General features: G+C 63.8%; 1 protein-coding gene across 7 annotated transcripts in view; it reads left to right on the plus strand.

Annotated features, from left to right (window-relative positions):
* ADGRB1 (adhesion G protein-coupled receptor B1) overlaps positions 1 to 24,952 on the plus strand; it is a 98,871-nt gene extending 73,919 nt beyond the window's left edge. For 3 of the 7 annotated variants that reach the window (XM_017511464.2, XM_017511468.2, XM_017511465.2), the window contains exons 20-31: positions 548 to 650; positions 1,658 to 1,808; positions 2,334 to 2,403; positions 3,917 to 3,983; positions 6,129 to 6,214; positions 13,179 to 13,350; positions 16,769 to 16,864; positions 19,080 to 19,134; positions 21,637 to 22,343; positions 23,395 to 23,430; positions 23,581 to 23,688; positions 24,168 to 24,952. In XM_017511464.2, the coding sequence (XP_017366953.1) occupies positions 548 to 650; positions 1,658 to 1,808; positions 2,334 to 2,403; positions 3,917 to 3,983; positions 6,129 to 6,214; positions 13,179 to 13,350; positions 16,769 to 16,864; positions 19,080 to 19,134; positions 21,637 to 22,343; positions 23,395 to 23,430; positions 23,581 to 23,688; positions 24,168 to 24,368 (1,852 nt within the window). In that variant the 3' untranslated portion in view covers positions 24,369 to 24,952. The remainder of the gene's footprint in view (positions 1 to 547; positions 651 to 1,657; positions 1,809 to 2,333; positions 2,404 to 3,916; positions 3,984 to 6,128; positions 6,215 to 13,178; positions 13,351 to 16,768; positions 16,865 to 19,079; positions 19,135 to 21,636; positions 22,344 to 23,394; positions 23,431 to 23,580; positions 23,689 to 24,167) is intronic. The other 4 variants (XM_017511470.2, XM_017511471.2, XM_017511467.2 and 1 more) reach the window with 3 other exon arrangements.
* Positions 24,953 to 26,666: the final 1,714 nt, after the last annotated feature.

A 26,666-nucleotide genomic window follows, 5' to 3' on the forward strand; every position in this document is an offset into this window, starting at 1 on the left:
TGGTGGTGATGGTTGTGTTGGTAGTGGTGATGGTGGTAATGATTATGTGATGATGGTGGCGTGGTGATGGTAATGATGGTGATGGTGTGGTGTTGGTGGTGGTAGTGATAGTGGTGGTGGTGATGGTTGTGTTGGTAGTGGTGATGGTGGTAATGATTATGTGATGATGGTGGCGTGGTGATGGTAATGATGGTGGTGTGGTGGTGGTGATGGTAGTGATAGTGATGTGGTGATGGTTGTGTTGGTAATGGTGATGGTGGTAATGATTTTGTGATGATGGTGGTGTGGTGGTGATGGTTGTGTGATGATGGTGGTGTTGGTGTTGTTGGTGGCAGTGATTGTGAGGGTGGTGACAGTTGCATTCATAATAGTGACGGTGGCAATGATTGTATGATGATGGTGGTGATGGTGGTGATGGTGCTGTTGGTGACAATGACTGCAGGAAGCGGGGTGGGACCCTGGCCTTGGTGCAGGCCACAGGACAACAGTCCGTGTGCAGATGGGGTTCTGTTGGGTGGTGACTCTGGGCCCTCACACTCTCCCACAGGTACATCCGCTCGGAACGGTCTGTCATCCTCATCAACTTCTGCCTGTCCATCATCTCCTCCAATGCCCTCATCCTCATTGGGCAGACCCAGACCCGCAACAAGGTAGGGAGCCTGGCGTCCTGCTGTGCACTCCCAGGACGCTCAGGTGGAGTGAGGACGGACCCTATGAGGGGCCTGGGCCGTGGGATCCCTGGGAAACTCAGGCAGGCAGAGGGCGTGGGGGGAGTTGCAGGAGGAGGCTGCCCCAGCTGCAGGGAGTGCCCCGCCCTCCGCTGTGGCTGGAGGGGACTGTCGGAGGCTGGTCAGCTGGCAGAGAAGGGCAGCTTGTGTCCCAGCATCTCTGCTGGGCTGACCCTTCAGGATGAGCCCACCCAGGCCCTTGTGGGCAGTGGACACGGCCTCAGCTCGTGCTGCCTCAGGACTAGGGAGTGGCACCAAAGACAAGTGACACTGTGGTGACAGAGGCTCCCATGGTCCACCCTCTTACCCCCACCCTTGCCAGCCTTGAAGCTGATAGCTCATGGTGGGCTCCTGCCTGCCCTCCCCGGACTCCCCTTCCTACTAAATGTGGCAGGTGTGGCCTTCGGGTGGGGGCCTCTGCTTCCGAAAGGGGCCACCCTGGAAATGTAGGGGAGAGGATGAAGCCAGAAGGCCTGCAGTGAGACGGAGGAGGCCTGGTCCCAGGGCCTGCACGTGTTGCGGCAAAGCTCAGGGCTGCGGGGTGGGTGAGGTTGTCTGTGACTTGCTGGGTGTCCTTGGGGTGTGACTTACCCTCCCTGGGCCTTGGGCTCAGCCCCTCCTGAATGCATGGGCAGGCACCTGGACTTTTGAGACGGCCCCTGGCTTAGCATTTGGTGTGGCTGTGAATGGTGCTGAGGAAGATGGGGAGGGAGGGTCTCTTTGTCCCAGGGGGGCTTAGAGGGTCAACAGCCCATCTCAGGACAGGGACCAGGGCAGGGACCTCTGCATTGCTTTCTGCCTGGGGATCTGTTCGGGTCCTGGCTCGGGTGCTGGGTGCTGGGCCTCCAGCTGCAGATGGGCACTCAGTGGGCGCGGGCGTGGAGCCAGGGAGCACCTGCCCAGCCTGCCCCGCCCTTGGCCCCCCGCAGGTGGTGTGCACGCTGGTGGCCGCCTTCCTGCACTTCTTCTTCCTGTCCTCCTTCTGCTGGGTGCTCACCGAGGCCTGGCAGTCCTACATGGCTGTGACGGGCCACCTCCGGAACCGCCTCATCCGAAAGCGCTTCCTCTGTCTGGGCTGGGGTGAGCGGTGGCCTCCCTGACCCTCCCAGGCGGGCATCCTGCCTCCTGGCCCTGCTGCTTGTTCTGCCCTGGCAGCCCCTCCTCTCCCCGTCCCCTGTGGACCCCTGGGGCCTCGGCGGCTGCTTGGGTGGGCTTCTCCCTCTGGGCCCTCATTTCTCCATGGAGCTGCCAGATAAAGCGTGGGACACCCAGTCCCTTTTCATGTCTAGATAATGAAAACGTTTCTAGCACAAGTGCGTCCAGTGCACTGCTTGGGACATACATTCACAGAAAGACGATTCCTGGTTTTTCTGTGAGTCACATGTGCCTGGCGCCCCGTGTGTTCTCTGCTCATTGGTCCGCCTGGCACCCAGCTCCAAGGGCCCTCGCCTTGTTCACCTTCTGCCCCGTCTCATGCTCAGCCCCATTCTCTGTTGGCTTCAGAAGTGCCCGCCTGGCCCCCAGCCTCCAAGGCAGGGCTGGGAGAAGGTGGAGTCTGGCCGGGGCTTGGATGGGGTCAACGCTGTGTCTCTGCTCCTTCTCCAGGGCTCCCCGCGCTGGTTGTGGCCATTTCCGTGGGATTCACCAAGGCCAAAGGGTACAGCACCATGAACTAGTGAGTTGGGGATTGGGGGTGTGGTGGATGGCCACATGGACACCCAGAGCCTTCTGCCTCCCTGGAAGGCAAGGGCCAGCTGTGTCCTCCCTCTGTGTGGTGCTGACCATCTCACAGAGGCTCAGGGAGGGTGGGGCCCCAGGGGCTGGAGGCTGAGCCCCTTTGGGCAGCCCTTCCCCGTTGGTCAGCCAGCTTCTCCCTGGCAGCGAGCAGTGGGCAGCAGCATTGAAGGAAATCGGGCCATCAGGACCTCCTCCTCTGTCAGTTGGACAGGTCCATTAGCCACTCTGAGTCTCAGTTTCCCCATCTGCTCAGGGGGGAGCCCACCTCTGCACAGTGCTGGTGAGAGGGAGGGCTGTTTGAGATGCAAGAGCTCTGGGCACACCCCCACAGCAGGCTTGTGGCCGGCAGGCCAGGGTTGGGGGCTTATGTCACAGATGACGTCACAAGGCTCTGAAGGGTCAACTGGGCCAGGTCCTTGGGGCCTTAAGTGCCAAGCCAGGAAGTTTGGGGTCATCCTAGAGGCAGTGTGGAGCCAAGGTAGGGAGAGAGGGTCTGGGGCTCGGGATGGGCAGAAGAACTGGGGTGGGGGAGGAGAACCGAGGCTTGGGGGGAGGGAGTGGCTGCAGGGAAGCAGGGGAGGGGTGAGTGAGAGGCAGGAGGAGGTGATGGATGCCAGCTGAGTGGGAGCGTCAGAGCCCACCTGGCTCACTATGGAGCCCCGGGGCACAGGATGTGGCGGGCCCTGGAGCACTACCCTATCAGAGTGGCGGTAGGGAGTGGACAGAGCTGAGGGCCCAGGGGCGAGTGCTGAGAGGGGAATCCAAACACAGTCTCCAGAGACGACAGAGGCAGATACGTAGCCTGCTGGAGTCAGGGAGTGATTAGGAGAGGATGGGGACATAGAAGTGGGGTTCTGAAGGATGAAGAGGAGTTTGTTTGACAGACGACATGGGGTAGATGCTTAGGGTAGAGGGAACTGTCTTTACTGGGTTTGCGATTTCTGTGGGCGCCATGGGTGGTGTCCGGAGAGCTGGGGAATGCGGGGCTGCTGCCTGGGTGGGCGGCAGGGAGGGCCCAGGGCAGATGTGTGAGCGCAGGACCAGGTGCTCAGGCTGCAGGCCCTGAGCCTGTGGGCCCGGGACCCAGCCCAGCATTTGAGCGTCACGTCAGGAAGGAGGGTCGGCCAGAGACCCCAAGAGAAGGGTAAGGAGGGACAGTCAGGTGACCTTTGTCCCGCCAGCCTGGTCCTCCTGCTGTGTGGCTCTAAGCAGGTGGGTCCCCCACTCTGGTCCCCATCTGTAAAATGGGGGTGACAACGGCTGCCTGGGGGCTCCCGAGGCTTCTAAGACTAACGGGTGGGTGTGATGCGCCCCTGCAGAAGGCGCTTGATGAGTGCTAGTTTCCTTCTGCCGCTTCCCAGCTCACCTCCCCTACTCCTGGGAGGCCAGCAGCGCCCCTCTGCACACTCCTCTGCATGCGGGGCGGCGCTGACGGCCTGTCTCCTCCCCAGCTGCTGGCTCTCCCTGGAGGGGGGACTGCTCTATGCCTTCGTGGGACCGGCCGCCGCCGTCGTGCTGGTACTGACCTGCCCGGGCCCCCCTCCCGTGACCCCAGCTGGGCCCCCCACCTGCCTCCTGGGCCTCAGTGCTCTCTCCTGCCCTGGGTCGTGCACCCGCTGTCCCTTCAGGGGGGCCCTGATCACCAGGGGCTGGGTGCCCACAGCCCCACTCTGACCTGTGCTCGGCATGCAGTGCAGGGCCCAGACCAGGATAGTGAGCTTCCACACCTGTGAGTCTCAGCTAGCCTGATTAGTGGGCACCAGCTGTGTACCTGCCAGGAGGTCCACACAGGTGTGGTGAGTGAGTGGTGTGGGAGGAAGCTGGGGACGGACGGAGGATGCAGGTAGCCGGGAGCTGCAGGCTGGACCTGGGTCATGGGTGTCTGGCCCCAGAGCACCAGACATGAGGCTGGGGCTTCTTTCCCCCCTTGGGGGTGCCAGTGAGGACCTGCCCTGTGTGGTCCTTGGACTTTCCTTCCCGCTCTCCTCCCACCTTCGTGTGGAGGAAGGCAAGACTGTGGCAAGTGTCAGGCAGGGTCACCGTCCCCGAGTCACAGGTGAGCTGCAGCAGCCTGAGGGACCTGCCTGGGGTCACTGGTCTCTACTGGGTCCAGCTGTGAGCCTGCTCAGCCAGCCCCTGCCCCTGTACTCGGGCAGAGCTCCAGGGCTCACACCCACCCTCCCTGCCCTCCTGTCTTGCCCCAGGAGGGGCCGTCCATGTCCGGTCACTCTTGCCTCTTGACTGTCTCTGCAGGACCACACGCCTCCTAGTGAGACTTGGGCACAGGCTGGTGGCACTAGCCCTGCAGAGAGCCCAGTGAGGGTTGGAGGGGCAGTGGGCGCCATCCCTGGGCAGCCCCAGACCCCTCTCCACAATCCTGGCTGTGGAATCCCACCTCCTTTACTCCTTCCCCCAGGTGGGAGACAGGAGGGGCAGGCGTGCGGTACCTGTCCAGGGCTGGGCTCAGTGCCAGCAGGGCGGTGCCCCAGGGACCTGGGGATGGAGGTTGGGGGAAAGGGGACAGAGACAGCAGCCCCACGCCCGTACTTCTCTCCCCAGGATGTGTCGGGAAGATGGCTGACCCTGAGGGCTGTGGGACCTGCACCCCAGTGGCCCCTCCTGTTCTCGGGGCCACGTGGTGCAGTCTGGGCAGAGCCTGACGCAGGCAGTGTCCCATTGCTGGCGCCCATCCTGTCTTTCTGCTCCAGCCACATCAGAAAACTAGGCTACCCGGGAGAGAGGCCGCCGCCCATCAGGCTGGCCAGGGCTGTGGGCGTCCGTCCACTCTGCATCCATTGTGGAAGGCAGGCTAGGTGTACGGTCGGGAGCCCTGGGCTGGGAGCAACACCGTCCACCACCCTGGTCCTCTGGACATGGGGTCCCTGGAGTCCTGGGCTCTCCAGCCTCCAGTTGCTGGAACCTGGGCCTGAGGAAGTCAGGCCTTGCCCGGCGGGGTCTTGTCTACAGAGCGGGAATGCAGGAGGAGGGTCAGGGACCCTCTGGCAGTGGGGGAGTATGAGCTGAGAACCCTCCTTCCCCCCAGCAGAGGGGGCCAGGAGACGGGGAGACCCAGGATGCTCAGGGCCGGTGGCTTACCGGAGGCGCTCTGGGAGCAGCTGTTGTCTTGAGTGGCAGCCTGGACCTGGACACGGCAGGCATGGGAGACTCATGCTGGAGCCCAGCAAGAGTCCCCTGGTGCAGGAGTCCGGCCAGGGCCCTTACGGGGCGGGCAGTTAGTCTGATGGGAATAGGAGGCGGAGATCGGGAAGGAAGTCTAGGGAGAGGAGGCGGCCTGCCCAGAGCAGAGAGGCAGGAGGCATGTGGCCCTGGGAGAGCCAGGATTAGGGGTGTTCCTTAGTTCCAGCTGCAGGCTGGCAAGGGATTCCAGTCCTTGTGGGTGGGGAGCTCCCTGGAGGAAGGGATGCAAGGACCAGAGCGGAGGGCCGACGGTGCGGTGACACGCGGGAGGGCTCTGCATGGTGGCAGCGGGACTGGAGGTCACCTGACGCCCATTGGGTGCTGGCGTTCCTATGATGGAGGCACCGGAGGTGACCCCGGGCGGGGTAGGGGTCGTGGTCGGCGTAGCGGGTGTTGGTCCAGCCAAGGTCAGCCCGCGGCCCGTGGCGGCCCCCCCCCACACTCCCAGCTTTCTCTTCCCCGCAGGTGAACATGGTCATTGGGATCCTGGTGTTCAACAGGCTGGTGTCCAAAGATGGCATCACGGACAAGAAGCTGAAGGAGCGGGCAGGGTAGGACCGGGGCCACGCGGCTCCTCACCCCCCCGGAGCGCAAGACCCAGAGTCCACCCAGCCCCGGGCTCCCGGGGGTTGGAGGATGCTCCACACCCAATCAGACTGCAGGGCCAGGGATCCCAGAGCAGTGGGGAAACGGAGGTGCCGAGTGCAGAGGCCCCTCAGGCTCCGCCAGCCCCTGCACCCCACTGTGCCACAGCGTCTCCCTCTGACCTGGGGCAGGCTGGGCCCCGTAAAGTCCTCGGAAGCTGTGAAACTGATTGTGCAGGGACACCGCCTCTGCCGGGCTTTCAGGGCGTCGGGAGGACGCCCCCAAGGCTGGCACTGGAGTCTCTGGCCTCCCACGCCCCCGCCACAAGCCTTGCTGTGTGGCTGGGGGGAGGATGTTGCCTCTCCATGCAGGGACTCCCTGTCCTTGTGGGACCTCCATCGTGGGGAGGACAGTTCAGGCAAAAGGTGGAGCGCATGCTCCTCCCTCCGGGGAGTCCAAGCTCAGGGACTGCTCTCAGCACAGCCACTGGGCAGGGCATGGGAGCAGGGCGGAGGCGCTGGGGATGTGTGGCTGCGCCCACCTGTCAGGGTCAGGGCCCTGGGCACAGAGGGGAAGCTGCAGAGCGTGGGGAGCTGACTAGGGTGGACAAGCCCCTCTGTCCTCCCGCCCCCTCCGGCCCCCACTCCTCACCTCTGCCTGCTGCTCTGTTGTCCAGCCCCAGCTGGTGTCTGCGTGGCCCCTCCCCTCTGTGCCAGTCTTGCTTGGATGCTCGGTCTTTCTGTCTCTCTCTCTCTTCCTGTCTCTTCCTGGCTTCTCTTGCTGTCCTCAGTGAAAGAAGCTTCAGGAAGCTTTCCCGTTGGGTGCCTGTGGGTTCTGGTCCTGGTTCGGAAGCAGCCGAGCTGGCCTTCAATGCCGAGTGCACGTGGTGGCCCTGGGGTCTGTCATTCAGGATGGGAGTCCTGACGCTTTGTCTCCAGGCCTGGGAAGTGGAGGCTGGAGCAGCCTTCTCTACAACCGTGCCCCACCTGTCCCACACTGCTCCGGAGACGGTGGTCACACTCAGAAGAGGTCCCCAGGGCTGTATTCGGGGTGTAATACTGCCTGCCTCGACCTGACCATTTTAACCATGCAGCCTTGATCTCGTACTGACTCGGTGCACATGTTTTGTGTGCTTCTTGGAATAGCACTGTGGCAGGTTCTGTGGTTCTTACCGCTGAGCAAATGGAGGTTTAGGGAGGGTGAGTCCCTGGTGGAGCTGGGCTTGCGCACACGCTAGAGCCAAGCCCAGGCAGCCCGCACTCTTTCCCCATTGCCTGTGTGTGCAGCAGGCCTGCTGCGTTAGGTACACATTCCCAGGAGCACTCCCGGGCTTGCCTGTGCTGCCGTGTAGGTTTTGCTGCCCACACAGGGAGGGGCTGGGGTGGGGGTGGAGGGGCAGCAAGTACACTGGTCTGTGTGCACGCACCCACACACATGGGCACACATGTGGGCATACACATGCCACGAGGACCTGCACGAGGTCCCTGCCAGGCCAGCTCCCTCGAAGACACACAGGAAGGGGTGAGGAAGGCACAGAGACCTTCCTCTGGGTAGTTTGCCGCTTTGTGCAGATGGAGGCAGAGTCCACCCTCAGCTGAGCACAGCGCAGGGACCCGGTGCTGCCTTCCCCCACGCCTGCCACGTGCAGCCCATGGCTCTGCCGCCACAGTGCCCACACCCCAGGCCTGAGTTTGTGAGGCGGCTGAGAGCCCCAGGACCATCCCTCTCGGGCCGGGCTGGGCTCCGGAGTGGCTGGCTCCTCCTGCTGCCGCCCCGCCCCTCCCGCCTGGGCTCCCAGCGCAGAGCGCCTGCTTTCGTTTCAGCCGTAACTTCACTTGCAGTCAGCCACCCCGGCACCCCCTCGGGCGCGCCCTCAAGTGTGCCGAGTGTGGAGTCCTCTCTGCCGCCGACGCCACCTCTGACGCCACCAGTAACGCCATGTTAGTGCCTCCGCTGCCACCTCCCTCCTGGGCCCACCCTTGGGGCTCTGCGCTCTCTCAGTCACCTTTTGTTTGTTTTATGTTTATCTTTCATTTCTTCCTTTTCTGCCGTGCACTCTGGGTTTCTAGGCCACTCCCGTCCCCCCCACTGCCCCCAGCTCCTCCATCCGTCCTCCCCGCAGGCCCGCTCTAGGCCTGGTGGCACAGGGCACGGCGGGTGCAGGGTGTGGGGCCGGGCCTGGGTGCAGGCAGAGTGCAGCTGTGGCCGGGCTGCAGTTGGAAAGGAGCGTGGTCAGTCCCGTCCCTCCAGGGCCCGAGTGTGTGGCGGGCGGCAAGCCGAGGTTTGTTGGTTCTGGATCGGAACCCCCACCACCACCCCTGGTGCTGCTGGCCATGGAGCCCCGGACCACTGATGCCTGGGCAGGGGTCTGCGCCCTAGGCACCCCCGCAGCTCTGTGGTGGGGTGAGGAGACTGGCCCTGGCCTGCCTGATGGGAAGCCTCCCTCCCTGTGAGTGCATGAGCCTGTGAGTGCACGTGAGCACGCATGGGATAGCATGGCCAGGTGTGTGTGTGTGCGTGCGTGCGTGCCACTCACTGTGTGCATGTTTGCACGAGTGTAACCAGGTGTGTCCATATGTGTGTCCATGAGTGTGCATCCGTGTGGGAAAGGGCAGGATCAAGGCTGTGCATGTGTGAGTGTGCATGTGTGCCACTGGGCGTGTGTGCATGTATGCATGCAAGTGTAACCAGGTGTGTGTGTCCATATGTGAGTACATGAGTGTCAACCCGTGTGGGAGAGAGCATGACCAGGGGTGTGAAAGCATGATTGTGCATGTGTATAACCAGGTGTGTGCGTATGAGTGTGTGTATGTGTCCGTGAGTGTACATTTGTGTGGGAGAGAGCATGGCCAAGTGTGTACGTGTGTGTGCCCACGTGAGAGCACTTGCTTTCCTTTCAACCTTTTAGTGTCACTTGCATCCAGCCACCCAGCATCCCCTTGGGCATGCCCTGAAGTGCGCCAAGTGTGGAGTCCTCTGCTGCTGATGCTGCCTCTGATGCCAGTGTGCAAGTGTGTGTGCATGTGTGAGAACATGCCTGGATGGTGCCTGTGTGCAAGCGTACATGTGTGTGAGTGCAACCTGTGTATGAGTGTGCGTGTGAGTGCAGCCTGGTGTGTGTGTGTGCACGTGTGTGTGAGTATACCCTGGTGTGTGTGTGCATGTGTGTGTGAGTGCAGCCTGGTGTGTTTGTGCATGTGTGAGAGTGCACCCTGGTGTATGTGTGTGAATTTGGTGCATGTACATGAGGGTACATGTGTGTGTGAGTGCAGCCTGGTGTGTGTGTGCATGTGTGTGAGTGCACCCTGGTGTTTGTATGTGTGTGAATTTGGTGAGTGCAGCCTGGTGTGTGTGTGCATGTGTGTGAGTGCACCCTGGTGTTTGTATGTGTGTGAATTTGGTGTGTGTACGAGTGTACGTGTGTGTGAGTGAAGCCTGGTGTGTGTGTGCGTGTGTGAGTGCAGCCTGGTGTGTGTGTGCATGTGTGTGAGTGCACCCTGGTGTGTGTGTGTGAATTTGGTGTGTGTACATGAGTGTACATGTGTGTGTGAGTGCACCCTGGTGTGTGTGCGTGTATGCATGTATGAGTGGAACTTGGTGTATGTGTGAGTGTGCATTTGTGTGTGAGTTCGATCTGGTATTTTGTAAGTGTGAATGTGTGTGTGTATGTATGAGTGTGTATATGTGACCAGGCATGTGCGTGTGTGTGTGTGAGCATGTGAGCGTTGTGTATGTGGGAGTGTGTTTATAGGTGAGTGTGTGTGTCTGTGTGTAGGCATGTGCGTGTGTGTGTGTGAGCATGTGAGCATTGTGTATGTGGGAGTGTGTTTATAGGTGAGTGTGTGTGTCTGTGTATAGGCATGTGCGTGTGTGTGTGTGAGCATGTGAGCATTGTGTATGTGGGAGTGTGTTTATAGGTGAGCGTGTGTGTCTGTGTATAGGCATGTGCGTGTGTGTGTGTGAGCATGTGAGCATTGTGTATGTGGGAGTGTGTTTATAGGTGAGTGTGTGTGTCTGTGTATGCATGTGTTCCTGAGAGCAAGAGGCAGCCAGGGCCAAGGGAACAGCTAAGGACAGGTTCAGGGTCAGGGGCAGCCTCAGGGACTGTGTGTAGGGCAGGGCGCTGTGGGCTCGGGTGGGTGGGGCCTGTTGGCCTAGAGTTCCCAGCCTGAGGGGTCATCTTGTCCATACTCTGCGTCCCTCAGTCCAGGGTGAGGGCTGTATCCCCAGACTTGAACCCCACCCCCTTCTGCTTTGTTCCCTGAGCCAGGAACTAGGGGCCCAGAGTTTTAGGAGCCGTGGGAGAAAGGGTTCTTGACCCTGGCGCTGTGAGATGCCGGTGGGGGCAAGGCGAGCCTGGGTGGGCAGGGTGAGCCCGGAGCAGGGGCAGCATCCACACTGGCCTGCCAGGCCCCTGGAAGTGCCAGTTCCTTGGTGCTAGCATTGCCCTTTCTTTATCTCAACGGCAGGGATGGGGAGTGCCACCCCAGGCGTGGGACGGAGGCTGTGGGATATGCCCCATCTCGTTCCATCAGGGAGAAGTGGGGGCCAGAGGATGTTGCCTGGGGAGTCACTCAGCCTCTCCCCCCACCCCCGGGCATCTGCGTCTCCAGGCGGGAGCAGGCGCCTGCAGCTGGGCGCTTCCCGGCCTCCCCCCAGCGGCTCCCGGGCGTTCTGGTTCCTTCCCACCGCTCCCTGCAGCAGTATTTCCCAGCCGCAGAGGCGGCCGCGTTGTGGGAGTCATGGACTGGTCCCCAGGCCCTGGGCCACCTGCCAGCCGCAGCAGATCGGGCTGTAAATGTCAGGCCTGGAGACCCAGTGCCCTTTCGGGCAGCAGCGGTGGTGACTGAGGCGGGCAGTGCGTCTCCGTGGGGAGGGAGGGCCGGGCCTGCACCTCCGCCCTCAGAACTCGGGTGAGGATAGGAGTCCGGGGTCCCTGCTCAAAGAAAACCTGCCTTGGAAGGGAGGAGAGACCCTCCAGCTTACCGCCATGGGGGAAACTGAGGCCCAAGCCGAGGGCTCCTGCTCTGTGTCAGAGCCATTCCTTGGCTATGTGAACTTCGATGGCAGTCACAGGCTCTGTGCCAGGTGTAGGGACACATCAGTGAGCGACAGCTGGGGGCCCTGCCTGCTGCTGCAGCCTGGACTGGGAAGGAGCGGCACCTTCCTGGGCAAGGGAGGCCTCTCGGCCGCCTAAGTTCCCAGGCGCGGTGGGGTGGGGATCGGGCAGGCTCTCCAGGGCCAGGGAGGGCGAGGGGGGTTGTACAGGAAGAGGGAGTCCTGTGACGCTGTTAGCGCCCATCCTATGTGCAAGAGCAGGAGCGGTGCGTGGCCGGGGCCACCGTTCCCTGTCAGCTGGGAGGCATGGGCTGTGTGGAGCCTCCGTCCCGGTGCTGCTCCAGGCTCTGGGCCTGCCCGTGTCTCAGCCATGGCTAGGTGGTAACGCCTGAGGCCGGGGCCAGGCAGATCATCCCTGGATGGCATCGCTGGAGAAAAGCAGGCCCAGGCCTGGGATGAGGGCTGCGTGGAGGAGAGTCCAAGAGGTGGGCATGGCTGGCTGTGCCTGCTGAGAGGTCCCGGGAGATGAGGACAGAGGTGTCCCTTGGGGGTTGGGCCCTGCACAAGTGCCCCGAGGTAGGGCTGGGGGCAGCATTGGTGGCTGAGCCACGCTGGAGAGGACTGAGGAGCACAGGGTGCGGTTTTGGGGGTCCTTGTCCTGGTGGACTTCAGGTTCTTCTAGCGTCTCTCCTGCCAGCCCTGGCACGCCAGCTCCTGCCTGGCATTCCGACCCCACGCCTGGGCCCCCAGCTCCCTTGCCTTCGTGGTGAGCCTGTGCAGGATGGGAGGAGAAGGGAAGCTGGCACAGCCCCCACTGGTGCTGATGAGAGTCCTGCGGGCGTGGGGTCCCTGTGGGCAGGCACAGGACTCACCTCCCAAGCCCTCACCACTGCCGGGCCCTGCTGGCTCTGTCTGTGTCCCGCAGCCCTGGGAAGCAGTTTAGTGTCCCCGCTGTGAGGACGAGAGCACAGGCTCAGAGGCCACACGTGGAACCCAGTGCGGGGGTGTGGGGAGGGGCCCAGGCCTTCACTGCTCCCAGGGGCAGGGTGAGGCCTGCGGTGGGGCTCCTAGAGGACCCCCTGGGAAAGGGGGCGGCACTGGGGCAGAGGCAGCAGGACGGGTCCACAGGCAGGTGCCTGCTGGGGCTCAGGAGGCAGGGCGGAGCTGGACCTGGAAGAGGAGGAAGCGCCCGTCGGCCTGTCTGTTGCCGTCTGTCTCTGTCTCTCTGATCCTCCCCTGCTGGCCTTGTCCGTCCGTCTGTCCTCTACCTCATTCCCCCAAGCTTCTCTCCCTTCAGGTTTCTGAGTTCTGCGCTTCACCTTCCCCTCCCCACCATGGCCATCTTGCTCGGCCCTTTAGGGCTGGAGCCCTTGCCTGGGGCCAGTGGCTATCTGAGGGTCCTGGACCAGGGCGTCCTCCTTGCCCCACCCCACACCAGACAGCCCACCCCCTCCAGCCTATCTCCCCTCCCCCATCACCTCCTAGACTGTCAGGAACCTGGGTCTTCCCCAAAGAGCTCTCAGACCTTCCCCCTGGGTCCCTGGGTCCCCTCAGAGCCCTTGGGCTTGGGGAGGGGTGCTGGGACCTCAGTGTCAACTGTACTCCTCCTCAGCCTGGGGGAAGGGCTCAAGAGAGAGGAGGGGCAGAGGGTGGGATAGGAGGGGGAGCCCTGGGGAGGAGAGAGGGCACAGACGCAGCCTGGGCGGTGGGGGACTCACCCCAGAGAGGACATGCTGCTTGTCTCTGGCCCCCAGAGACAGAGATGGGGACTTGGGGCTGGGTGGCCCCCACCAAGGCCTGGAGATGCAGGTTTGGGACAGGGTGTCCCGGGGGGCAGGGTGGGGCGGCAGCGCTGACGCCCTCCATCCCCAGGGCCTCCCTGTGGAGCTCCTGCGTGGTGTTGCCGCTGCTGGCGCTGACCTGGATGTCGGCCGTGCTCGCCGTCACCGACCGCCGCTCCGCCCTCTTCCAGATCCTCTTCGCCGTCTTCGACTCGCTGGAGGGCTTCGTCATCGTCATGGTGCACTGCATCCTCCGCAGAGAGGTGGGTGGGTGGCCTCCGTGCTCCGTGGGCCGGGCTCCTGCGGGGCCCTCCACGGGGTCCTGGGGCTGTGGAGCGGCCGCCTCCTTCCCCGAGGGCCTCGGCAGGGAGACTGTGGGGAGGTGCAGCGTGAATGGCCCCAGCACGTCTGCGGGCCGCCGTGGTCACAGAGAGGGCCTGCAGGTGCGCGTGTCCATCCCACTCGCTGGGAGCGGCCCGGCGGTGCAGCACCTTCCGGAGGACGCCCTGCGTCCGTTCAGTCCTGGCAGCATGGGGGACACAGGCATGAGGGGCTCCCATCCTCAAGGGACCTACAGGATCGAGGGAGCTGGCAGCTGAAGAAGACAGCTTCCAGGGCAGTGGAGACTCCTGCTTCCGGCATTTTCTGGACCTTTCCAGAAGATGTCATTAGAAGGTTTTCACCAAACCACATCCCAGCTACCACCTGGCTGGCGGCCCGATGGGGATGATCTCGTGGAGGCTGGGATGGGGGAAGTATGCACAGTGACCTCAGTGGACTGGGATGCCCACTTCCACATCGGCGCCAGGAGGGCGGATACCCAGGAGCAGGCAGCCACCTCCCGCTCCTGGAGAGACGGCAGAGGACTGTTGAAAACCACAGGGTTCCCAAGGACGAAGAACACGAGGGAAGCTGACAGCAGGGAGCCAGGCAGAGGGTGGCAGGAGCGGGACCCGCCCCTATCCGGGATCTCCGGCTGCTGCAGGAGGCTCAGGCATGGGAGGCCTGGTGTTCCAGGCCCTACGTGGCGATTTCCATCCCATCCTGGACTGATGAGGCCGCCCTGCTTGGCCTCCCAGGCCTGGGCCTCACTCTCTGGGCAAAGTGATCAGAGGGGCTCTGGCCTTGGGCAGCTGGTGCAGCTGAAGATGGAGATGCCGCCTGGAACCAGGGAACAGTAGGTGTGCTGAGCCAGGTCACGTGTCCGCCCAGGCCTCCCAGGCCCACAGCTCTGCGGGGAGGGGCGAACACCCCTCTGGAGGCAATTTGACCTCAAGGAAAGACAGGAGGAGGAGGAGCCGGAGTTCCTACGTCTGCCAGTGAAATGGCTCCCACCCTGCCATCCACCAGTCAGGCAGCACCCCACACTTATGTCCCAGCAGCTCCTGACGAGGAGAGCAGGGCTCCTGTTGGAGCTTCAACCCAACCAGGCAGGCAGGAAAACAGCCCAACCCCAGGCAGCGTGGGGACCGAGGCAGCCCGGGGAGGAGAAACCTCACCAACCCCTCCTTATCCTCACCTGGGAGAGGCTGCTCACCCTGGTGAGCACCACGTGGGCCGGGCCCTGTCCAGCAATGGGCTAGTGTTAGTGATTCTCATGACAGCCCCTAAAGCAGGCACCGTCCGCTCTGTTCCACAGACAGGACAGCTCCAGGGAGCTCATCACGGAGCTCCTCGCCCTGGCTGGGACTTCAGCCCAGGTGGTTCTGGAAGGCCACACTCTTGGCCCCCAGCGCCTGGCTTCCGTGAAAGAACAGCAGCAGCCTAGGAAAAAGGAACATCCCCAAAGCAAAGAGAACCTCATGGAAATGAAAACCAGAGCAACTCCAAGCTCAGTAGGAGGAAAACAAAAGCAATGTCACAAAATAGAAAAGACGGAAACGAGAGATTTTTAAAACAATTAAGCGAATCCCCAACAGCCAACTGACCAGCCACGGGAGCTGCAAAGGAGGCAGCGGGGAGGAGGAGCTCTAGGGAGGCCGAGCTGGGGCCGCCTGGAGCAGAGGCCGGCGCTGGGGCCTCAGATGTGGTCGCACATGGGGTGGGGGAAAGAGGGGACCCGGCGTGCTCCCATTGCAGGTGGGCACAGTGGACACCAGGGCCAGTCTTCCCCAAAGCCCCCCTCAAGCTCCCAGCCCCTGTGTGTGGGCTCCGGGCTGCAGGACCCTCGGGTCCCTGCCCAGAAAGGGGTCCCGCCTGGGCCTGGTAGCAAGGGGCCTCCAGCCCTACCCAGGCCCTCAGCCTCAGGGGTGGTGGCCAGGGCTGCAGGGCATGCTGAGGAGGCGGGGCCAGGTGGAGGCCATGCCAGGCAGCCTGGCCGGCCCTGTGACCTGGGACACTCCTGCAAGTGGGCAGGTCAGTCCCTCGTCTGGCTATGAAGCCGGGGCCTCCTGGGCTGAGACTGGCTTGGGCATTCCTGGAGAGGGTCCCGGAAGGCCTTGGGGAGCCCCAGCTCCTCTGCATACCCACAGAGCACTTCCCTACCCGCCTGCGGGACCAGGCACACAGTAGGTGCTCAGCAGGCGTTTGTGGGGCAGGCCCGTGAGGAGAGGCTGGCAGAAAGGCACACCTGCAGTGGTGGCCTGTAGTCCTGAGCTGGTGTCCGTAGGTCAGAGACCACCGAGACCCTGGCTTCCAGGCCTGGCCTTGCCTCTGACTGGCTGTGTGGCCATAGACGGTTCTCTTGCTGTTTCTGGTCCTTGGTCCCCATCTGCCTGGTGAGAGGATGGTGGGCTGGATGTGCTCAGCGCCCAGCAGCATGAAGCAGAGCACTGGGTGAGGGAACGGGGCTGCGGGTCCGTGGGTGAGCGGGTGGGTAGGTGGGTGCCCGGAAGCCAGGAGCCCCAGCTTATCTTCTTTTCACCTCTGCCAACTTCTGTTTGGACACCGCCTCCAGGAAGCCTTTGTGCTTTCACCACCCCCCCTCCCCCACCAAGGATTCCCTTTAGATACTGTGACCAGCGGAGTGTCAGTGCACTGCCCAGAGCAGCCAGCAGGTGGCTGCCAGCCTCAGGGGAGAGACAGCTGGCATTCTGGAATGATTACCTCCTTGAAGCTCCCTGTCCATAAGCTGTGTGCTGGCCGCTGAGTAGGTCTTCCTGTACAGTCCCTCCTACGGAGCCCACTGACATCGTCACCACTGTCCCCCCGAAGAGTGGGTGCCCGTGAAGGGCGAAACCCCCTTGACAGAGTGTGTCGCTCCCAGTGGGGTGACTACGGGGAGGGGCAGATCTCAGGGTCCCTGGCACAGCACCCCACGCCCCCGGTGGACACTCCCAGGGCAGGGCAGCGAGGGCCAGGCTCTCCCCCTGCTCGGTGGAGGCAGCGGCGTTGAGGCTGCCGGAGACGCAGCCAGGCCCGGGACATCTTCACCCTTGCGGGTCTGGGCAGGTTCTTGCTGGCAGACTGACCCAGGGCCTGCAGCCGCTCTCAGGGGCTGGGAGCTCTGTAGAGAGAATCTCAGACAGGAGAGGGGCAGGCTCTTCCCTCCCCGGGGTCTCGTTTCCCCTTCTCCACCCAGAGGGTCATGACCCCGTAGACCACTGCCCAGGGGCCTCTGCCCTTTCCGAAGACTCCCGTTCCTCCTCCATATGCTGCTCATCTGATCTGGCGCTGGCGCAGGGTGGGGGCGTGCAGGGTGGGGCGTGGCTGCCACTGAGGTACTCGGCTCTCCCTCCCCAGGTCCAGGATGCTGTGAAATGCCGTGTGGTTGACCGGCAGGAGGAGGGCAACGGGGACTCGGGGGGCTCCTTCCAGAACGGCCATGCCCAGCTCATGGTAGGACTCGGGGCCTGGGGACTCAGGCTGCCCCACCCACCTTGTACCCCCCCACCCCATGCCTCCAGAACCTTACTGTGCCCCAAGCTCCCCTAGGCCCCAGCAGCCCTGTTGGGAAGAGCTCTGAACCCAGTGTGCAGTTGGGGAAGCTGAGGCTCGCCAAGTGGAACCCCTGGTCTAGGGTTTCCAGGTGGGAAGAGCTGAGCTGATGAGTTTGAGGGTCTCAGCGGAGGCTGGCATCCACCCCACACACAGCCCTGCTGGCAGCAGTGCCCGTCTGGTGGGACATTACCTCTGAGCGTCCCAGTCCTCGTCTCTAGGTGCCTCATCCTTACACGTCCCAGGCCCACCCTCATTGCCCTCTGTCCCCCACCCAGGGCTGTCCTGCTTAGCTGCCACCTGGGGGTCCTACTCAGCCTGTCCATCCCCTGCTCGCACCCTGCGTGTCCCCACCTGCTGCTTCCCTGGCGTTCACAGGTGCTGCCGGGGTCTCAGCCCCTGCAGGGGTGATGAGCCTTCCCTTCCTTGTGGCCACGGGCCATCCTGCCTACCCTCTCTCTGGGCTCCCTGCCCTCCTCCTGCCCATCCTGATGTCCTCAGCCCTGTGCTCTGCACACACCGCCTCCCCGCCCCTGCCCCCTGCCCTGCCGCATGTGCCTATGGTCTGTCCTCTGCAGCACAGAGTTCCCAGGATATGCACAGGCCCTGGGAGGGCGGCCCGAGGGGCGGGCTCCTGTGTAAGACCCTCCACAGCCCCTCATGGAACCTCCACCTCCACACCTCAGCCTCAGTTCCTTCTTCTGCCTCCCTGCCCTGGGGCTCAGCCAGGCCAGGGTGGGCTGCTTCTAGTCTCCAGCTCTGCCCCCATCCCCACCCGCCTCAGCACCCAGGGCTGGCACAGGGGGTAGAGCCAGGCCCCCCGTCCACCCTCCAGGCCTCGGGACAGTATCCAAGCCCTGGCCTGGTCCTGAGCTGGACCTGCAGCTGTGCTGGTCTTGCCCCTGCCCCTGAGTCCTGCACACCTGCCTCCACCCTGAGCACTCCTACACGTCCCCTCCAGGGAGTCCTCCCTGACCCTTGCCCCATCGGGCCACCCGTTTGGGCCCAGGCCGAGTCCCGGTGAACTCTGCACGGCTGGCGCAGACTTGGGTCCTCGGGATGCCCAGCCACCTAACGGCACTCTCGAGGCTCACAGGCAGGGGCTGGGCAGAAGGCGTGTCCCGCCCCGGTTGAGGGTGCAGTCCTTCGGTGAGAGACGGCCACCTTGGCTCTTGGGTGACATCCAGGCAGGCCCCTCACTGCTCTGTGCCGCAGTGTCTCCATCGGGCAGGGAGCTGGTGTCCGCCAGCGACTACCTTGTCACTTTGGGACACGGCTTCCCCCTCCCCGGTGTTTCTCCTGGCCTGGCCACTGACCCCAGAGGGAAGATTTTGTTGTCTTCAGCCAACCCGACTCCTGCACGTGTGGGGAAGGAACCTCCAGGTTTTCAGGGAAGGGCTGGCCTGTCCCCTGGAGCCCCAGGGCCCCTGGAGAAGGACAGCCCCAGGCCTGGGCAGGTCCTGAGCTCCCTGAGGCAGGCCTGGGCCACCCATTCCTGCCTCCCCAGGTGCCAGCCTGGTGTGGCTGCTCGAGGGTGGTAGGTGCTGCCAGCCTTGGCCCTGAATTCCATGTTCAGTCACCCCCGACTGCCTCTCCCTCGGCAGGCCCTGGCATGGGCCCCCCTTTGAGGGATGCGGGGGCCAGCGGGGAGAGTTCTGGTGCCCCAGGCCCAAGGCCGTTCCTGAGGCCTCAGGGAAGGGACCGGCCAGAGGAGGCAGTAGGTCAGCGGCTCTCCGGATGCCTTGGAGAGAGCACACGTGTGTGTCACACAAACAGAGCTACACACAGAAACACACGTGCACAGAACACTCAGACACATTCTGTCACTTTTACAAACACAAACACGAATCCACACGTAAACACAGGGACACAAATTTACCCACTTACATAGACGTATCTGTAAACACACGCGCATCCTGACCCTCACACACATCCACCCAGAGATACAAACGCATGTACACAGGCAAGTGCATAGGGAGGCACGGTCACCCACACGGGCCCTGGGCTGTGGGTGTGGGTGGGGTTCCACCGTGGCCCTCCTGAGTGCTCTGCGCACGCGCACACACCCCCGCTCCGAGGGAGGCGCTCACGGGGTCCTGCTGTCTCTGTCCTACAGACCGACTTTGAGAAGGACGTGGACCTGGCCTGTAGATCAGGTGAGCGCCCCACAGGTGAGAGGACAGTGCCGGCCCGGCCCCCTGCACGTCCCCACACCATGCCTCTGTTTCTGCATCACCCATATCACCCATCCGGTCCACCCCTGCCACTCCCACCCACACCCAGCCTTACTGTCAGGCCCACTGGGACCCAGGGGACCTGCCCAGGTGATCCAGCTGGGGCAGCGACCTTGGCCTCTGTCCCTCTCACCCCACCTACTCTCTGAGGCCAAAGGAGGGTCCGTGGAGCACGATCAGAAGCCTCCAGGACTCCCCTGCTCAGGTGCCTGTGAAGCCCCTGGCTGCCTCGCCTGCCCACCTGGCATCTCTTCTCCCTCCGTCCTGGCCCCAGTGAGGAGCACAGCCCCACCTTTACTGCCCCTCCCCCACCCACCTTCTGCCCGCCCCCCCTCCTGCCTGCCCCCCTCCAGCACATGTGTTCTGTGCCACCTTCATTTCCTCATTGCCAGTCCCAGCAGGGGCAGAAGTGGGTGGAGCTTTCAAGCTAGGGGGACAGTGGGCAGCAAGAGGAAGGCAGGGAGAAGGACCCGCCATGGAGCCCGAGGCCAGTGCTGAGGTTCCTGGAACCAAGTGCAAAAAGAGGCTGACTGCTCAATAACGGAAGCTCCACCACCCAGCCCCAAGCATCAGACTGCAAGGGTCTATTTCTGTCCCTGTCACTGTTGAGTGAACCAGGTCCTGAGGCAGTGCCAGGCGGTGGCTTTCGGGGCTGTGGAGAGGCCAGTGGACCATGCTCCCTCTGGTCATTTAGATATTTGAGGAGCACCTTCTCTAGAGACAGCCCTGGCAGAGGAGCTGGGACAGCCCCAGATGGGGAATGTGTGCTGCTGCCATTTGGGCCCCTGGAGGGCTTCCCGGAGGAGGTGACATCAGGGCTGGGCTGAATGGGAGCTGGACAAAAAGTGCCTTCTGCCCCCTTGAGATTTCCTGTATCCAGCCCCATGACCTCCCGTAGAGGTGACCCCAGTGCTTGGGACCTTAGTGGCTTTGGTGTGTGTGGGTCTCTCTCGGCCCCCTGACTCCTTCTCATTCATACCTTGGCTGCGGCACCTTCTGGATCGCGTGCAGCTGGTGGATGCACCATGAGCAGCTGGTGCTGAGCACCCAGGAGCTTCCTTGGAGAGGGAGGGTGCACGGGGCGCCAGTGCGGGGCCTGGGCCTGGGGGGAGCTTGGCTTTTATTCTGCCCCAAGCTGGGCACATGGGAGGGAGGCGCGCAGACTCCTCACCTGCCGGGCGCTCGTTCTGCCGTGTGAGGAGCAAAGCGGGAGGTGCGAGGGAGGTTGGAGCCTCGGGGTGTGTGTGGGGTGGGGTGGCCTTGGGGGCATGCGTCCTGAGAACACCAGGGCCCTCTGGGTGGGGCGTGGGAGCTGGTGGGGATGATGATGGGCCGCTCTTGGGTGGGGATGAGGGGAGGGGTGGGGCTGAAGGTGGGCAGGGGGTGTTGCTGTCAGAGGTGGCAGACAGGACAGCCCCAGGAGCGTGGCCTGATGGGCTCTGAGGGGAACGGGAGGGATGTGTTTGGCAGAGTGAGTGACCCCTGGCTAGGCAGCTCAGGGGACGTGGGTGACCCTGGGGCCTGTGTGGCTGGCGAGGTGGCTAAAGGGAGCAGCTGGTGAACACAGGCACCCAGGGCTGCTAGTGGTGAGGGGCACCCATCTGCCAGCCTGCACAGGGCAGGGCACAGGGGCAGGCCAGGCTTCCCAGGAAGGGCCCCGGGGTCTGGATGTTTGGAGACTGGGACTTGGAGAGAGAAGGGGTATGGAGGGCAGGCACCCCTCTGGTAGAGGGCAGGTGGCTGGGCTGGGGTCACCTTGGGGCTCTCCGCCAGCAAGTGGGGGCCAGATTCACTGGCAGGAGGTCGGGGGGCAAACTGGAGATCCGGGTGGTTGGGCCACTGCAGTTGAGCAGAGATAGAAGCAAGAGGTGTCTGGGTGTGGGGTCTCTCCAGGGACCAGGAGGCCCCCAGGACGGAGTGGGGGGCAGGGAAAGGCCCGTGGCCCTGAGGCAGCGATGCAGGAAGGGTTGTGAGGGAGGCCAGGGCCTCACAGCTGCACTCAGTACCGCTGGGACCCCCACTCGGCCCCTGATCGCACCAGGCTCAGGGCCGTGGGTGTTGGGAGCACTGCAGGGCCGGCTGGGCTGTCACAAGAACAGACCGTTCTGCCGTGTCCCTGTGCTTCTGGGCTCGAGGCCGCCCTCGCCCGCTCTTTTCAGCGCTGGGGAGGGCAGTGTGTGGGTGACAACCATTTGTCTTCTTGGGGGCCGGCAGAGAGGGCCACCCTGCCTGGCAGCCTCATCTGAGGACGTAGGAACCCTAGGGACCATAGCGCCACGTACGGGTAGGTGGCACCTGCCCTCAGATCAGGAACCAATGGGACCTGGCCGGGGTCCCCAAGGAGGTGGTGGCCTCGCAGGTCAGACTGGGGCCCCTCTCCCGCCGGGACCATCCCCCACCGTCCTCACCCCCACACCTGTCTCCCCGCGGCGCATGCAGTGCTCAACAAGGACATCGCGGCCTGCCGCACTGCCACCATCACGGGCACACTGAAGCGGCCGTCCCTGCCAGAGGAGGAGAAGCTGAAGCTGGCCCACGCCAAGGGACCGCCCACCAACTTCAACAGCCTGCCGGCCAACGTGTCCAAGCTGCACCTCCACGGCTCGCCCCGCTACCCCGGCGGGCCCCTGCCCGACTTCCCCAACCACTCGCTGACCCTCAAGAGGGACAAGGCGCCGAAGTCCTCCTTCGTCGGTGACGGGGACATCTTCAAGAAGCTGGACTCGGAGCTGAGCCGGGCCCAGGAGAAGGCTCTGGACACGAGCTACGTGATCCTGCCCACGGCCACGGCCACGCTGCGGCCCAAGCCCAAGGAGGAGACCAAGTACAGCATCCACATCGACCAGATGCCGCAGACCCGCCTCATCCACCTCAGCACGGCGCCTGACGCCAGCCTCCCTGCCCGAAGCCCACCCTCACGCCAGCCCCCCGGCAGCGGGCCCCCCGAGGCCCCCACCACCCAGCCCCCGCCACCCCCACCGCCTCCACCCCCGCCTCCCCAACAGCCCCTGCCCCCGCCACCAAGTCTGGAGCCGACACCCCCCAGCCTGGGGGAGCCCGGGGAGCCCGCGGCCCATCCGGGACCCAGTGCAGGTCCCAGCACCAAGAACGAGAATGTCACCACCTTGTCCGTGAGCTCGCTGGAGGTGAGGGGGGCAGGGGTGGGCCGCACGCCACCCGGCGAGGACCGGCTGCAGCAGCCAGGCTGCCCTTGCTGGGTGGGACCCCAGGCCATCAGCGGGCTGGGCTGTGCCAGGCTCCACCTCCCAGTGGCACCCCCACCCCCAACCCTGCTGGGCCCCGTGACCGTGAGCTTGTAGCACAAATGCTGAGCTTGTGTTATGTGGCCCCCACTCTAGGCCTGGCAGGGTGGTCTCACCCCATTTCAAAGGGGCTCGGGGACCCACAGTCTGGACCTACGGAGCGGGGCCTGCACCTAGCACAGTCACTAATCCAGCCTGGGACAAGCTGGCCTCATGCCCTGCCTGGGTCTGCCTGGAGCCTGCCACTGAGCCGGGCTCCCTCGACCTGCGGGATGTGGTTTCAGAGGCAGCCCTCCCACACGATACGCTCCCACCACCTGGCTCTTGGTCTCTGGCGATGCTGCCCTGAGCCCCTGAGTTCTCTGTCAGGGGACCCAGCCATGTAGCCCCGAGTTCTGGTCTCCTTGACCCTGGGGAGTGTCTCCCGGGCAGGCGAGCTGCACACCCCAGCCCAGCCCTGGTGCTGCCCCCTGACGCCAAGCGCATGGCTGAGGGAGCTGCCTCAGGTGGGGGAGGGCCCTGGGGGCAGGCAGCCCATCTGAGCTGGGAGAGTGGGAGGGCCAGGGCTTCTGCCGGTTCACCTGACTCTCAGAGACCTCAGACTGATGCAGGAAGGGAGTGGCCTGGGACACGCCCTCCAGCCCATCACTGCCATTGGGGCCTCAGACTTGCTCTGTGGCCCTGGCAGCCCCGCCCTCTGTCCTTACCTCCCACCTGGGTCCTCAGTGTCTCCACGGAAGGGGCAGCCTACATGGGAAGCAGCGGGCACCCACTGCACCCCCAGGCATGTCCCCCAGGTCCGGCCTGGCCCCTGAAGGCAGGCGTGGGATGAGTGGGTCCCTGGTGCCCTCAGTCTCAGGCAGGGAGAGGCGTGAACTTGTCAGGAGATTTTAGGGACCCTCAGGGAATGGTCACGAACTCCTTCTCCCTGCAGCGGCGGAAGTCGCGCTATGCGGAGCTGGACTTTGAGGTGAGTCCTGGTGTCCCCTCCCCAGACACTTGGGGCTGGACGTGCTCTAAGCCCCCTGCCATGGCCAGAGGCTCCCCGGGAGGCAGGGGTGGGGGTGGTGGGGACTGTGGCCTCCTCCTGGCCCAGGACTCATTGCCCAGGCCCCTGCAGAAGATCATGCACACCCGGAAGCGGCACCAGGACATGTTCCAAGACCTGAACCGGAAGCTGCAGCACGCGGTGGAGAAGGACAAGGAGGTTCTGGGCCCGGAGAGCAAGGTCTGGAGGGCCGGGGGGCAGGGCGGGGAGAGCCCTGAGGCCAGGCCACTGTCTCCCTTCTTCCCTGGCTCTGCCCACTCATCCTCTCTCTCACCATTCATTCATTCATTCCTTTGGCTGTCCCTGAGGGCTGGCCTGACCCTGCCCTGCTGGAGTCTGGAGGCCATGGCCATGCTGGAGCTGAGCGGTCACAAGCCTGCTCCTGAGGCCGTGGGTCCAGATTGGGGTGGTGCCTCCAGGCTGACCTCCTGGCAGGGACCCCTTAGCCTGACCCGATCGTGGGGGTTGCAGCCTCTGCCAAGGCTGGGGAAAGTCTGCATCTGCCACCGCCCCGCTCTGTTCTGGGCCCTTCCCCTGCCAGCCTCCCCTGTCCCCTGTCCCCTGTCCCCTGCCTCCCGTCCCTTCCTCACTGATTCGTGTCTGCCTGCTCCTGGCTCTCCCTCCGGGCCCCGTCCCTCCTGCACCACCGGGCCACCCAGCAGCCAGAAAAGCAGCAGACACCCAACAAGCGGCCCTGGGAGAGTCTCCGGAAAGCCCACGGGACGCCCACGTGGGTGAAGAAGGAGCTGGAGCCTCTGCAGCCCTCACCCCTGGAGCTTCGCAGCGTGGAGTGGGAGCGGTCAGGCGCCACGATCCCGCTGGTGGGCCAGGACATCATTGACCTCCAGACTGAGGTCTGAGCGGGTGGGCGGCGGCCACACACTGGGCATGGAGGGATGCCGCTCCGCCCGCGCCTGCCGCAGACGGGCACAGACACGCTCGCGGGCGGCGGGCCAGGCCCGCGCCCCGGCCTCAGGGCGCTCGGACAGCGGCCAGGCACAGGGCCCGCAGTGCTGGGACCAGAGCCAGATACAGGACAGGAGGCGGCCCGGCCAGCGGGCACAGGGCATCGGAGGCCAAAGGTGCCTCGGACTCTGCCCTCCTCGGGCGAGGCCCAGCGGGCAGGTGGGCGGGCAGCTGTGGGCCATGGACAGGCCCGGTGCAGCCAGCGTCCCAGGATGCCCGCCTGAGCTCCTGCTGCGGAGGACCAGCCTGCTTGGCCCGGCCGGCCTGGCACCGTTTTTTAAACACCCCCATCCCTTGGGAAGCAGCCAGCCCCCCACCCCTTCCGGGGCCCCAGGCCCCTCCTAGACCAGGTGGAGAGCACAGCTCTCCCACCCTCGAGGCCCCCAGGGGCAGGACTGAGCCCCCTCCAGGAAGAAGCAGGGGGGAATCTATTTTTTCTCTCCTTTTCTTTTCTTCAATAAAAAGAATTAAAAACCCACATCCTGTCTGTGTGCCCTTCCTCTGTGCAGCCCGGTGCCCTGGCCCAGCCCTCGCTGTTGGGGTGAAATTCCCTGCCTGGCCCTGCTGTCCCCTCATTCCCAGGCCAGGAGGCCAGGTGGGCCCTGCAGCTCCTGCCTGGCCCTGGGCCTCCTGAGGCCAGCGGTGTGGCTCCCAAGACGTCCCCTCTCCCTGGGGCTCTGGGGACATTCAGGGAACCCCAAGTGCTGGTGCTCCCGGCTCCCTCCCAAAGCTTCTCAGCACGTGAGCCTCATACTGCTCTTGGGCTCCTCAGTGGGAACACGCTGGGCTCCCGTTGTACCTTGAGTCATGTTCAGGAGGGACAGCATGAACCCAGCGATTCTTACGAACAGTCTGACACGGTGGAAATGCCTGTGGGGGACAGGACGCCCAGGGATAGAGGGAGCCTCCCTCTCGGTGCCCCCACCTCCTTCCTGCCCACCAGGGGCCCTGCCCTCCTCTGCTCCTGCCTCTGCCCTGGGGTAGGCACAGTTCTGGGTCCCCTCTTCATTGCTGGGGCACTTCCTGTCCCCAGGCCTGGGTTTCGTCTGTCGGGGTGGGGTCATGGGGAGCATCTGTGGACACGCCTAGCCCCCCCACCAGCTGGCCCAGAAGGGGGCCCCTCCTCCCGGCACCCCCCTCCTTCCCTGGGAGCTTTGAGATGCATGTCCTGGCTCCCTCTGTGTCTCCAGCAGGGGGCAGCCTGAGCCCCCGCAGGTAGCCCGGGCTGGCGGGAAGGTGATAGGGAGGGAGGGGCCCCCTCAGACTGTGTGCTCCACCCTGGAAAGCCCCAAGTCCAGGAGAAAACACCGCACAGAGCCTGGGCCTGGACAGCAGTGCTTCACCACGCTGCAGAGGGGGCGACAGTCTGGCATCCCCCGCAGCCCCCTGCAGCCTCACCTGTGCCCTGTCACCCCTGACCCCTGAGTCCTTGCCAGCAGAGAGGGCGGGGCAGAGAAGGTGCTTGGTGGGTGCCATGACTTCTGTGACCGTGGTGATCACAGACGGTCACATGTGACCACGGCCGTCTGCTTCGAGTGGGTGGACGCGTGGATGACTGGGAGTGGGGCGGTGTGTCCACAGTGGCCCCGAGGAGATGGCGCAGTCCCCGGGTCCCGGCAGTTGAGCAGCACAGTCTCTGAGCCACAGATCTGAGCACCCCAGAAGACCAGAATGCTTTGGTGAGACTGGACAGCAGAACCTGGTGAGAACCTCGTCCAGCTGTATAAAGCTCCTTCGAACTGCGGCGTGCGCTCACGCTTAGCTCTGCGGCAGGGATGCTAATGCGTTTTATGATGCCTCTCCTAGGATAGTAGGTGAAATATCACACACACATCACACCATCCTTCTTTAAGCAGGCAGATCGCACTTGGCACCAAGGTTTCAGAGGAGAGGCTGTGGGCCGTGGTCCCTTCCTCATCCTGAGTTACGGGAGAAAGCTGGGAGGCCCGCCCCTGGGAGCAGATGGAGAAAGCGCTGAGCCCCCAGCTCCCCTCCGCAGAAGGCAGCACAGAGCATGGGGCAGGCTCTGGAGATGGGGCTTCCACTCAGGTCACCCCGTCCTTGTAGAGGGGCCAGAGTGGGTTCTTGGCCAGCTTCCCGACCTCCTGGCCCCATGCTCACACCCAGTGACAGGAGAAGCTGCAGCAAAACAAAACAACAAATAACAAGAAGGGACCCAAGCCACACATCCC

Source organism: Cebus imitator, unplaced genomic scaffold (genome assembly GCF_001604975.1).
Source record: "Cebus imitator isolate Cc_AM_T3 unplaced genomic scaffold, Cebus_imitator-1.0 Scaffold449, whole genome shotgun sequence".
NCBI lineage: Eukaryota > Metazoa > Chordata > Mammalia > Primates > Cebidae > Cebus > Cebus imitator.